Raw genomic sequence first — 13,605 nt, 5'->3', positions numbered from 1 at the left:
TACATAGGGTTTGGTGGACCGGCAGTACATAGGGGTTGGTGTGAAGATAGTACATAGGGTTTGGTGGACCGGCAGTACATAGGGGTTGGTGTGAAGATAGTACATAGGGTTTGGTGGACCGGCAGTACATAGGGGTCGGTGTGTAGATAGTACATAGGGTTTGGTGGACCGGCAGTACATAGGGGTTGGTGTGAAGATAGTACATAGGGTTTGGTGGACCGGCAGTACATAGGGGTCGGTGTGTAGATAGTACATAGGGTTTGGTGGACCGGCAGTACATAGGGGTTGGTGTATAGTGGTTTTGTAGGATGATTGTCTCTTTTCCACAACTATAGTTGTGGTGAGTCGCACAAAGCTGTAACTTTCTCACGGTGGAAAGAACTGCGTGACATACAGATGGGTTTGTAATAATTTCCGCGCCCCCATAAGTCACATATATCACATATACTCTGTCAGTGCAGAGGAAGCAGAACTAGAGAGAAGCACAGAGCCTGGACTGATGATTGTGGCGGCCGCACTCCATGTCCTGCTGACACTGAGCAACGTGAACTGTAAGAGGCTTCACATCTGGGGACGCAGGTGTCAGAGGGGCCACACAGTACCTTCGTCCTGTGCAAGGTAATGTGTTGGAGCAGGGCTGCTCTACAGGGGATGCCAGACAGCGAATGCAACCAGTACAGATAATGTAGTAGATGTTACCTGCAGTCCTATGTAACACAGCAGATACCACAGAGATAACTCTCTGAGTACAGATAATGTAGTACAGATGTAGTTTTTTCTTCAGCTTGACTCTTAAGGCCCCTTTGGTTGCATAAATGCCGACAGTCGTCCCAGCGACTATCGCTCCTATGCTTTTACACAGGAGCGCTAGTTGCTCTGTAAATGAAGGCGGAGGCAGAGGGCTGACAGTCCAGCTAAAAACAGTGCCCCGTCGGCAGCTGCTTGTACGTTGGGTGACTATCACCCAAATACACTATTTCCAGTGATGATTTCTGCGCTAATTGCGCTGTGTAAAAGTACCTTTAATAGCATGTGCTATCATGCTGCGTTGGGCTATCTGGGTGGTTTATTTACACATTGACTTAAGGCCCATTCAGACACAACGATTATCGCTCAAAATTAGCTCAAAAGCCATCTTTTGAGCGATAACTGTTGCATCTGAACGCACGGCCATTGTGCACTTTTCGTGCACTATGTGTTCATCACTGATTTTCAGCAAGCTAAAAGTTAGCAATGACTCTTATCAGCGCTGCGGCTGAGTTCTCAGCGGGATACCAGCTGATAGCATTCTTTCAGCTGGTATCCCTCTAGGACTTCTCAGTGGGACACCAGCTGAAAGCTCTAAGAACAAAGCAGCTGTTTGCATATACAAAGCAGCTGCTGTTCTTGAAGCTGTCAGGGGTATCCCGCTCCACCTGCCTTTAACTTTTAAGTAGCCAATTAGCTACTTAAGAGTTTATGCAAAAATTGTCACTCAAACTGCCGTTTAAGCGATTTTTGAGCGATCATCTTTCAGTGTAAATGGGGCTTTACTTTACAATGTTGTGTTATGATAAGAAAACAAAAGCTTCTTTATAGATTAAGGTAAGATAACTTTCTGCTCCCTGATATCACAATCAAGGCAATGTCCCATTTAGACGGGACGACAGTCGGCTAAACGTCTCCAGAAGCGCTGACGTCACCACTGGGTTGTTAGCGTTTTTGCAGAGCACTTAGACATACAGATCACCGCTAGCTTCTCGCTCAGAGCTTCACATTCTATGTTTACACTCAGCGAGAAGCCAGCGATCCAGCAATGATTTTTACACTGGTTAAAAGGGAGCGACCGCTGAACTGCAAATGAATAGTGATGATAGTGTGTGCATCTAGACGCGACAATTATCACGCAAATGCATTCGTTTAAATGAATTTTGCAGGATAATCTCCCTGTATAAATGGCTATTAAAACTTGCTGCATGTGTAGATATTATCTGCAGTCCTATGTAACACCGCAGATAATGTAGTAGATGTTATCTGCAGTCCTATGGAACACCGCAGATAATGTAGTAGATGTTATCTGCAGTCCTATGGAACACCGCAGATAATTTAGTAGATGTTATCTGCAGTCCTATGTAACACCACAGTGATAATTGTCTAACGCCTCTGTCACATGGATGTGTTTGCATACACATAGAATAGAACCCATTGATTTCAATAGGTTTGTACACACTTCCGTATTTTGTGTGCAAAAAGAGTGCAGCATGATCTGCTTTTGTGCGCATTTACACCCCAAAGGTCCGCTCAGAAGAGAACTGTCACATATCTTTTAACTGGATAAGGGTCCTTTTACACAGGACGATCTGCCTGGCACAGATGCCCAACAGGTCGTCCCAGCAATAATAATCGTTCCTGTGCCTCTATACAGGAACAATCATTGCTAGTGAAAGGACACGGAGCGGACGGTGATCGTAAAAAGCCAGTCTTTCCGTCATTCAGTTTTCTGCATGCAGAAACTGAACGATGAACAAGAAGCGAATGAATTCTCATTTGTTGTTTAGTCACTGCATGCATTTAAACTGAACAATATAATCATTCAGATGACAGCAAGATGTAGGAATCTAAGCGATTTATCGTCTCTTGTTAAAGGGCTCTAACACCATACCAAACTTTTTTCACAAATGCAAATACACGTCTCTTCTTGTCTGTGGTGGAATCTGTTTAAGTACAGCGGAGCTGGGGTAGACGTCATGGGTACTGTTGTATCTTGTCTCCACCGGTACTGGGGGTGGAGACATGAGTTGGCCAGTTACACTAGTAGGGAAGGGTCAGTGTGACAGCTGTACACGTCCCTCTGGCATGTAAGCTCACCGCCGAGAATTTCATCTGCGCTGCTAGGAGACAAGGTACAACAGTACCCTGTTTGAGACATCCCGGCTGCGACCTCCCATGTTCGCTGTTGACAACCGTGTTACTCTCCCCCCGCCCGTCTGCCATGTCCACTCAGCACCTCCCTGTGACTGCCATTGTTTGCTCTTCCATTTGTAGCTTGTCTGCTTCAGCTCAGTGGTGCGCTCTGCCATCTCCCCTCCCGCTTCCAGCGCTGTAATTGTTGATTTCCCACCCCCAGGTGGTTCCATCCCCAACGCTGTAACCTCACGCCCCCTCCTGGAAGCTGTTGCCTACAGTTCCGGCGCAGCGCAGACTGCTCCCGTCAGCGCTCTAAACTCTGCAGCTCTTTGACACATCCATGGCCTCAGCTGTCAGTGGCCCTGCCACTCTGCCTTCAGCCCTCTGTGCTCTGCCGCACTCACTCAGTCGCTGTCGGTCTCCTCGCTGGCCTTGCATTATGTCAGGCATATGTGACGGCAGCAAGGAGACTCACAGTGCAGGAGCCAGAAAGGGGACATGGCCGAGCGGCGGAGGGGTGATTTTACAGGAGCCGGCAGGTGAGTTGAGGCCCACCCATTCTCCTGCACAGCCAATCCAGTTGGGGGCATTGCTTGTTGGTGTGCATCTTGTCTCCACCCATTCTTCTGGTGGAGACAAGATAAAACAATACTGACATCATGCTGCCACACTACACTCAAGGTCACATTCATTTCAGTAATTTTTCCAAGAGAACCTCAATCACGAACAATAGCCATCGCCTCCCCTGACACTGCCAGACTGATACCAATGTGATTATCTGAACAGAAAGTGTATATTATATACAATCACCATCTGCAATTCACCAGATACCAGTTTACTATTTATTATGTGAATATTCCCTGGAAACTCAAAACCCCCCACCAAAATGTAAAGCATTATCTTGTTTACATCCAGAGGTTAGAAACCTGTTCTGATGCAACATTTCGCACAGCTGGTGCTTTGCTACAGTTTTATCAAGTCTTGGAAATCCTCCATGAGCTAAACAGGCTGGGTCCTAGACTGATACATTTTACCTGCACTGATACATTATAAGGAGTTAGTGTTGCTGGTGGTTTAGTTTACAGAAGATTACAATTTAACAAACCCCCAGCTGAGAGAAGTATTAGGGAACCCAGGCAGCAAGTACTTGATTACCCTACGGCAGTGTTCCCCCAACTCCAGTCCTCAGGGACCGCCAACAGGTCATGTTTTCTGGATTTCCTCAGTGTTGCACAGGTGATGTAATTATTGTCAGTGCCTCAGACATTGCCGCAGGTGTTCTTACTATAGGATATCCTCAAAACATGACCTGTTGGCGGTCCCTGAGGACTGGAGTTGGGGACCCCTGCCCTACGGCACCACCATAGGAGAAAGAACAATTGAATGGTAACAGGTTGTAAAAAAACAAGGGTCAGGTGTATTTGTACCAATCTGGAAAGCCCCTTTAAAAACTCCTAACATTTCTATTCTGTCAGCGGTGTTACAGATTTCCTTAATTTCTGTGCTGTCAGTGATGTCACTGATTCCTGACCTCTCTACTACGTTAATGATGTTCACAGCTTCTCTGATCTGTTAATGATATCACAAGTTCATGTGACATGCAGGATGAGGCCTGCACTCTCTGAGCGGTTTCTTAGAGGTGACTGAAGAACCAAGTCACAGTGGCGATGAGTGCAGTGTTTTCTATACAATCTTGCGCACAGATGAAGGTAGATAACAGAATATGGATGACTAATTGAATTAGGTGAACGTGACGCCAGTGCCTGACCTAAAAGATCTTGGTAGTGAAAAAAGACTAAAACACGTATTTGATTTGCGTCAACTGGTTTCCAGCTTCTTTGCACAATGAGTGATGTCACTGGTTCTTGGCTTCTCTGAGTGTCAGTGATATCACTGGATCCTGTACCCTTCCCCTATGTCAGTGATGTCACTGGTTACCAGCTTCTCTGATCTGTTAGTGATGTCACAAGTTTACACTATCTCTTTGCTGTCACTGGTTCCTAGTTTGTTTGTGCTGTCAGTGATGTCACTGATTTCCAGCTTCTTTGCACAATGAGTGATGTCATTGGTTCTTCCTACAATATGAGGTTCCTCTAATGGAGAAATGTATTTATTGTCACTTAGGCCAGGTTCACATGGGCGTAATTGTGCCACACATTACGCAGTGAATAGAACCCATTGGTTTCATCCATATTTTTACATGCGATGTGTGGTCACATGAAAATATACGCAGCATGTTCTATCATGTGCGCAAGAGCGCATTGATGGGCTTGCGCAAATGCACACGACAAACAGAAAAACTGCATATTCGCTGCATGTATACGTACAAAATCAATGCGATTTTGTGCATATTTATTTGTGTGTGCAAACATGCGGTGTATTTGCGCACACAAAGACACGCTGGAGCCGGCGAAATACACAGATATATGTGCATTTCGGCCACGCAAACACGCGGCCTATTTGCACTGCAAAATTCGCTCGCACCCCTGTGAACCCAGCCTAGTGCAGAAATGTGTTTATTGTCACCTAATGAGACTTTTGTGAGATCCGAGCCTTGTGTTCACGTGCAGCACATCCTGTATGTACCGTGTGGTGGGACTCATTACCACAACTTTTCTTACAGCGGAATCTCACACATCAAGTCTGTCTGTGGAGGAAGGAGCAGCCGTCACTCTGAGATGCGTGTTTCCGGGGGGCAATGGTTCAGACATGCAGTGGTTAACACCGAGGGGCTACATCAGTTATTTTAATGGGGAGAAAGGTGAGTACAGAAGTCCCTGACGACACAGATATTCATATATACAAGCTGGAGTGGAATCTAGAACGCAACGGAAGAGATTCACTAAGCAAAACGAGAGAGAATTACGGTGCAATTTATTGTAAAAGGCGTACATGTCTTGCACCACATTTAGTTTTTAGACTTTTTTAAGGGTGGCTTTACGTGGGACAAGTATCATCCAAATAGTCGTGTGAAATGGTCACTAAAGTGCGTTGTTGGCGCACGAACGACTGTGTCATTTTACAGGCAGTGATTGTTCTTCACGTTTATACAGGGTGAAACAATAGCCTGTGTCATGGCTGGCACACATATATGAAATCAATGAGAGCTGTGCCTGCAATGAGCAGAACCGTCCACTACACAGTGGTCAGTGCTAGCTGCCCCTGCTCTGTACCCCTGTTTGTTGTAGCGGGCGCCAGATCAATAGAAAACCCCTTTAATTCTGCCGATGTGTACTGATGATGAATTCTGTCTCTCATGTTTTTCATTGATATCTAATAAATTTGAATCTTTAAAGAAATAATGCTTTTTCTGATACAATAGTGAGAGTGACAGACTGCAAATAGTCTTGGGGCCCTTTTACACAAGATCATCTGTCGGCGCAGAAGCGTCAACAATAATCATTCCTACACAGGCACGATCATCACTCAGTGAATGGAGGCAGATTGGACTACAGGCTTATTCACATGAGTGTATATCGGCTGTTTTCACCATCTCATGCATTGGATCAGAGGCGTAACTTGAAGCTCCTGGGCCCCGATGCAAAACTTGTAACAGGGCCCCCAACTATAATGCTTTACTCATAGTACTGGGTTTCCTATTATGGGCCCCCTAAGGCTCCTGGGCCCGGGTGCAACCGCATCCCCTGCATCCTCTATAGTAACACCCCTGCATTGGATTCCAATACATCAGTTCAGATGGCCAATTTTCCAGTGCGTAAAAATGTCTGGCCTAAAAGACCGCGCATACGGTGCGCATTTTGGCCGTTTTTACACCGGCCAGAAAAGATAGTTCTACACCTATCTATTCATCCAGAATACGTTGGCCAGTCCCATAGACTCCCATGGGAGCCTATGAGAGCTGCCGGAAAAGGGAGGTGGGAGGGAATTTAGCGGCGTCTCTGCTAAACTCCCTCTCCGCTCCTTGCCGGCTGTTGGCAAAGAGAGGGAGCGGAACAGTGCGGGAGTTTAGCACACTAGCTCCCGCCCCATTCCATCCTACCTCCTTTTCCCGACAGCCGGCAAAGGCCGGAGGGGGGGAGTGAGTTTAGCTGAGTTAAACTCTCTCTCCCCGCCTGACGGTATCCCGGGCTCGACGTATACTTGCCGCACCTGAGCACATAAATGGGAGATTCAGCTGTAACTTGCTCACGGCTGCCTCTCATTCATGTGATTTTCGGCCGCGCTGTGGCCATGACACAGCCAACTGAAAATTGCAGCACCCATGTGAAGGAGCCCTAAAGATCGTTTTGGCCCACCTGCCTCTATTCGCAGTAATCAGGCAATCATTCTTAGTCATCAACTGCCTGTTTACACAGAACGATCAGTCATTCAGTTTTCTGCATGCTCATTCATCGTTCAGTTGAGGCGAGCATTTACACTGAATGATTTATCAGCCTGTGTAATAGAGCCACTTCACGCCAGCGTATGCGCAAAAATGTGCGCAAGTGTAACGCATTTGCACTGTGAATGATGCACTTTTGCGTGTGTTTTGGTGCATTTTACTGTATCTTTTGCGCTTGCAGGACTACTTCACATGGACACACCTCTGCTGTGAATTTAAAGTCTATTTAGCCTAGTGAGTTCCAGATGTGTCCGTTTTCCCGCAGAATTGATTGCACATTTGCTCACACCCAAAGACTCATAAGGGGACCTTTGCTATGCAAATGCACACAAAAATAGAGCATAGGTGAGAACGCACCCATTGAAATCAATGGGTCCTATTCTTTGTGTATTGGACTCGCATGTACGTATGCAAATAAAATGTGTGAAGGGGCCCTTAGGGCCGCCTCACTTGAGCGTATTTGCACACATAAATTTTATGCACGCAATACCCAGAAAATAGAACCTACTGATTTCAATGGTTTCGCTCTCATTTCCCAATTATGCATGTGCACAAAAAAAATTGGACCTGGGGGGCGAAAAAAAAGATCATATCTGGAACTCATTAGCCTAATTAGCCACTTACATCGGGGAGTTTGTGTACCACAAGCAAATGAACATGCCCTGCTTGCGCAAAAATGATAGTAAAATACCCTGATACATGTTCACAAATGTCTCGTACATAGTGCAAATACGTTGTGCTGAGCCGTACGCAAAAATGTATACACCTGTGTGAAAGGGGCATTACTCATCATGGCTTTCTGAGTTCATGAATAGAATACCACAACCACATTTAGGCCTCATTCACACGAATCCAATGGTTCACATGAGGCCTAAGAACGACAGGGAAGACCACGCACTTCCCATTCTCACACTATGACTTTTCTAGGCTTATAAAGGCATTTCTCTCATTATATTGATATGCTTATTAGGTTCCTTGTCATTACAGTTCTAAAAGACAGAAGACACCAGCTAGTAGAATCGTCAACAAATAAGCTGATTATCCGTCTGTCCAATATAACAAGGGCAGATGAAGGGATATACTCCTGCCTGTATTACAGCTCCCCAGTGCAGAACAAGACAGTCCACGTCTCGGTATTGGGTAAGTTTTGGTTTCAGAATGAGAAAAGACAACATGAATTTCCCCCTTTGCAGCGACTGAAGTCACGGGCAGTCAGGTTACTTGTGACACCGTGTTTCAAAATATGAAACTTCTTCAAACTTTCTTAACAAAAAAAAAAAAGTTCTGCAAATGAAGCCACAAAGCGACATCTGTACAGTGGCTACCGATACTGAAAGTGAAGCTCCTGACACTAGAAAGTCGAAGCTGTCGCTAGTGGAAAGTACCTGAGATCAGTGCTGGGGGAAAATCTTATGTGTCAGAACAAACAGCATTACATCAGCTCTGGGTCACTGTAGGGGTGTACAGAGAGGGCGGTAGTAAAGGCTCCCCTCCTGGTGTATCACACAGCTATATCTAGAGACGTGTGGGACCCTGTAGGTTAAGAGATGACACATACGTGGCGGGGAAAAGTAACAGTCTTTACTCGGCAGCACAATAAAAGGTACAGTCGTTCTAATTTGGCACACAGTTTCAAAACTTTGCAACACAGTTTCGGGGCTTGGCGACGCGGTCTTGATCTTTAACTGCTTGTGGGATCAAGTTCTAGTCTCTTTAAATAGCAAGCAGACCCAGCCTGGCTCCAGGAACAGTTTTGACGGTTTACAATGGTTTGCACTCGCAGTCTCTATAGTGTAAAGGCTTCCACTCCCTACAACAATACAGCAGGTTGGCGGCCGATACTCTGAGCTTTACAGTCCGTAGCGACAGGGCTTTGTTGCAGGTGGTAGTATGGCGACGCAGATTTAGGATATGATGCAGAAGAAGGAGTTACAAAATTAGGCAATATTTATTTCCGAAGTAAGAAATGCAAGTAGAAAATAGTATGATGTTGTTGTTAGCGGTTTAGTCGTTCATGACCTTCAGCAACCCTAAAGGTGAGCTCCCTCCATGTTTTTCAGTTTTGCACTGCTTCTTTTAGTTGTGTGATATCCATGCCAGTATCAGCTATGACAGTATCGGCCATCATGTCCTTTGGCGGTCAGGTCTTCTTTTGCCACTGATCTGTCCAAGCATTACAGATGTCTCTAGCGACTCTCCTCACATTACATGGCCAAAATACGTGAGCCTGAGTCCGTCATCTTCTCCTCCAGTGATATATTGGGTCTTATATGATTCAGCACTTCTCTGTTTGTTACTCTTGCTGTGCAGCGTATACGCCGCAGCTTTCGCCAGCACTCCTGTTACTATACTATAGAAAATAGTGTATTAACAGTAAATGATTAACCTATGGCACAGCTTCACCTGCCGCTAGCTACAGCTAACTGAATCCTAGAATCAATAATAATTTATGAGCATTATGTAATAAGAGTAACACTTTGTGGACATTGTTAATTACACTCGATAAATATAATTAATGAGGCTGTATGGCAGAATACAAGCACAACTTTACTACCGTGATAACCACCCCAACACAATTCTTTAGGAAAGCTGGTCTTAGTATCCAAGGGCGTATCTCCCTTTAAGTAACACCGTCCATATCCTGGATTCAAGACCTGGAATTGCCACAATGTTAATGTTCGCAATATTTGCCCTTACTATAGCAGGCCTACTAGCGTATTGTCCCTTGCAGTTTGCACACCTAGCAGTTTTACTGAGGCCGGCCTCACTTACAACTCCTCATTATAGCTTTTGGTCTTAATCCATTGCTCTACAGCACAATTCTGTGCTCTCTTTAGCCACTACATGGTTTCTCCCCCTGGATTCCAGTATTCACTTAGCCAGTACAGCAGTAGCTCCTTGATCAGTCCCTATCGCAGATCTGGTGCTCTCTGCAGACTGTGGATCTGCAGCACTACTTTCCGGTCTTGCTACTTTGCACCCTTACAATCTCTGCTGTGTCTCTCCTGGCAGCACATAGCAGCACCTCCACTCCCTAAACGGTCCCTGTCAACTTTTACATCAGGGCTATCATGACACTAGAAGTTTCCCAGTGAGTATGCTCAGTCCTTACTTACTTCTCTTCATCATTCTAGGACCTTCCAACATGTGACCTCCCAACAGCCAATCCCAGCACAGTACATAGGTGGAAAAATCTCGTTGCAATTTTTCAAACTGGCCAGCGCAGGTCACAAGAACCTCAGGTTTCCCATCTTCAAAACAACTTAACTCTTTAGGGAGTTACAGCAGCTCAGTGCTCTCAAATGCACCACATCTCGCAACAGACTGCAGAACTCTCTTGCAGCTTCGACTACAAGCCACACCAATCTCTCAGCGGGCTCCAGGATGAGCTATAATTGCTTCACTATTCGCTAGTTATTTCAGCTCACCTAAAAATAGTCACTGGTTGATTATCGTCTGTTATAAATAGGAAATCGTGTATCCACAACTAATGAACAACTTTGCATAGAGGTGTGAACTTCAGCAACCGCAAACACAAACAGCAACCACTTTGTCTAAAAGCCCGGCAACAACAAACACCCGCTCCAGGTTCCGCAGCAAAAATCCGCCTGTGGGCATGAGGTCTTAACCTAGGAGGAGGTATCTTAGTGGGTTCGGCTCAGATGAACCACCCAACAATCGGGTTCGCTCTGAACCAAACTTTTAGCAAAGTTCGACCTGAAACGGGGTTCAACTGTTTTAGCTTTCTCAAGACTGACCGAGAGTAGCTTCTTCATATGCCGTTGTCAAGTAACATTGTAATATTTGATATTGTTCATAGTAACACTCTCTCTGCTGTCAGTATTAATGAGTTATGATTATATTCCAGCTGCGCCATCTCCACCTTCCATAGAAGTTGTCAGAATTTCTGGGAAAAGCCGGAAGGAGAAATATCATCTTATCTGCTCCACATCAGGCGGCCGCCCCTGCCCCAGACTGACCTGGCTGATCAATGACCACACAGAAGTAGTCGGTGAGACCCCTGGAATGCACACAACACCCCCAAAACCTGCCACAGGACCCTCAGGGTCAGCCACAGTAGTACCATAACAATGATGGCCATAGCACCAGTAATCTGAGCCACATTGCCCCTAGTTTGAGCCACAATGCCCCCAGTCAAGCCGCTGCAGACAGTTATGAAGAGCCCTTGTTACATTATGGTTACAATCATCCTGTTTATCGTACACCTACAAGATGAAGTAATAATGCAAAGTGAGCCATTATGAGTGGGAAGACTAATGTAATTATTCCTCTTTTCTTGTATTATGTACTATGAAGTGGATTTTCTTGGTTTAGTAGACTTTGGGGATTGAGGGAAGTTCTGGCAGCTTTTCCTCCTTTCTTCAGTTTAAACATCACAAGCGGTGCCACTGCCGTGCATACGCGTGAGCGCTGATCGCGGCTGTTGTCGGCAGGTGTCAGCTGTGAGAAACAATGGGCCCATGCATTGTACGGAGCTGGATCGGCTCCTGGTACACCTCCATATAAAACCCCGAACCTCAATGACATCATGTCTACACTGATTTGCACCAAAAAAAGACACAACTAACACTGGAATTCTGCCACAACACCAGTAATTAATGTGCCCCAGCGTCTCCAGGTCTCTCATTGGTTTCTCCTGTGTTTTTGAAGGTCATCACAAACGCAAGCTAGAGAGTGACGGGCGGTGCACAGCCATCAGCAGCCTAAAAGTCAGCGCGGTGTCACATACATCAAGAGCCACATGTGTCGTGAGGCACAAGACTCTGAAGCCAGGAAACCTCACAGCCTCATACAGCTTCCATACATTACGTAAGTGATGGACAGGCACGGAATGTACAGAATACTGGGGGATGGGCAATGACAGCATATAGTGCCTACAGCACAAATATCTGTGCCAACCACAATCCATTGATTTGGAAAATATACAGCGTGGCAGATTTACTATTGAAAATCCAACAGTTTTGTGGTGCACAATGTGCCAGAAAACTGTTGAACACTCTTTACGTTACATTTACTCTGTACTTCAGACACTTTTTACAACTTCTCTGACAACTAACTTAAATTGTCTGCCAAAATTTGCACTAAATTTTTGCTAATTTCTGGCTTAAACTAAGCCAATAGTTTTTAAAGACCTCCCACTTACCTCTGACTTTGTCATTGGTGCCAATATGCACCATGACCGCTGTGTCCTCACCAGCCCCTCCCAGTAATATGTGAATCTGATCCAGGACTCTATATGTGGAACTCGAGTGCCAGGAAGAAAGCACACTGGGGCAGATTTGCAATTAAAAATTTGCCACTCTTACAAGGTTTGCACCACATTTATAATGTGTTTTTGGACACTTTTTACAACTTGTCCAACAAACACAACTCCAAACACCAGCTCACTGCATGCACAGACAGGGTCAGGTACACCGGGAAGAGCAATAGTAACAAAGTCTCGAGCACGTCCGTGGATTCCAACCTAAAAACAGTGTTTTATTTAAATTTCATGGATAAAATTATTTTCCTAAATTGCGCTTCTATGTTTCGGACAGGGTTTTTATTCAGAGCATATTCTTTTACAGAATGATATTCGCTATGAGACAGAGCAGGGAATAAAAAAAAGAAACAAGTCCGGCTGCGCATGACTGTGAGTGTGAGATACGTTGTCATGCACAATGCACTCATGGCGTACGCAGCAATGGCCAGCTCAACAGGCTGGTAAAACGCTGCGTGATCCAGGCAGCGTTTTACGCATGCAGCCGTGGTAATGGGGTCTTATAAATATCGTTGGGTTCCTCTTCTAATTTTAGGATCCTTCCTGCAGTTTTTAGTGAGTTCTGTTTTTTCTTCCCGTTATTTTCTTGTCTTCTACCGATCTGATCCTAGTTTGCATTTTTTACAATTTATTATTGCAGCAGCAGTCACAGCGTCACAGATCACTGAAGACACTCATCACCATCCTTCAGGTAAGGAGCTATCTAGTTGTAAACTAGTGATGACCTATTCTTTGGATAGGTCATCAATAAAGGCATGACAGAAGTCCATCTGCAAGCTCTTTTCTGGGCCGCTGTGCTCCTATACTAAACCGATTTCTGCAGGATGTAGGCAGCTCCGTTCTTACTGTAGTGGGCAGGCTTGGTATTGCGGCCAAGTTCCTATTGAAATGAATGCTTGTAACACCAAACCTGGGCTCTACAGTTGACACGGGACCAGATATAGGGGGCTGGTCGACAGGAGTCCTGGGCAGGGTTTGTGTGTTGACGTCATTAAGGGTGCAGGATGTGTTGGTAAGTCATGTGTCCCTCAGATCTACGTCAGGGGGTGGGCCTATGAGTGGCGGCGCTACCAATCAGGATTAGATTACATCTCGC

At 45.5% G+C, this 13,605-nt stretch overlaps 1 protein-coding gene across 3 annotated transcripts in view; it reads left to right on the top strand.

Moving 5' to 3' along the window:
* Window positions 1–472: 472 nt before the first annotated feature.
* Window positions 473–13,605, top strand: part of LOC136573392 (cytotoxic and regulatory T-cell molecule-like) — a 113,121-nt gene continuing 99,988 nt past the window's right edge. For 2 of the 3 annotated variants that reach the window (XM_066574684.1, XM_066574685.1), the window contains exons 1-6: window positions 473–551; window positions 5,510–5,647; window positions 8,216–8,368; window positions 11,097–11,240; window positions 11,900–12,058; window positions 13,150–13,200. In XM_066574684.1, coding sequence (XP_066430781.1) covers window positions 500–551; window positions 5,510–5,647; window positions 8,216–8,368; window positions 11,097–11,240; window positions 11,900–12,058; window positions 13,150–13,200 — 697 coding nt within the window. In that variant the 5' untranslated portion in view covers window positions 473–499. The remainder of the gene's footprint in view (window positions 552–5,509; window positions 5,648–8,215; window positions 8,369–11,096; window positions 11,241–11,899; window positions 12,059–13,149; window positions 13,201–13,605) is intronic. The other variant, XM_066574687.1, reaches the window with a different exon arrangement.

This window comes from Eleutherodactylus coqui, chromosome 7 (assembly GCF_035609145.1).
Source record: "Eleutherodactylus coqui strain aEleCoq1 chromosome 7, aEleCoq1.hap1, whole genome shotgun sequence".
Classification (NCBI taxonomy): domain Eukaryota; kingdom Metazoa; phylum Chordata; class Amphibia; order Anura; family Eleutherodactylidae; genus Eleutherodactylus; species Eleutherodactylus coqui.
Note: the sequence above shows the minus strand (reverse complement) of the source record. Positions and strands in the feature narration are given on the sequence as shown.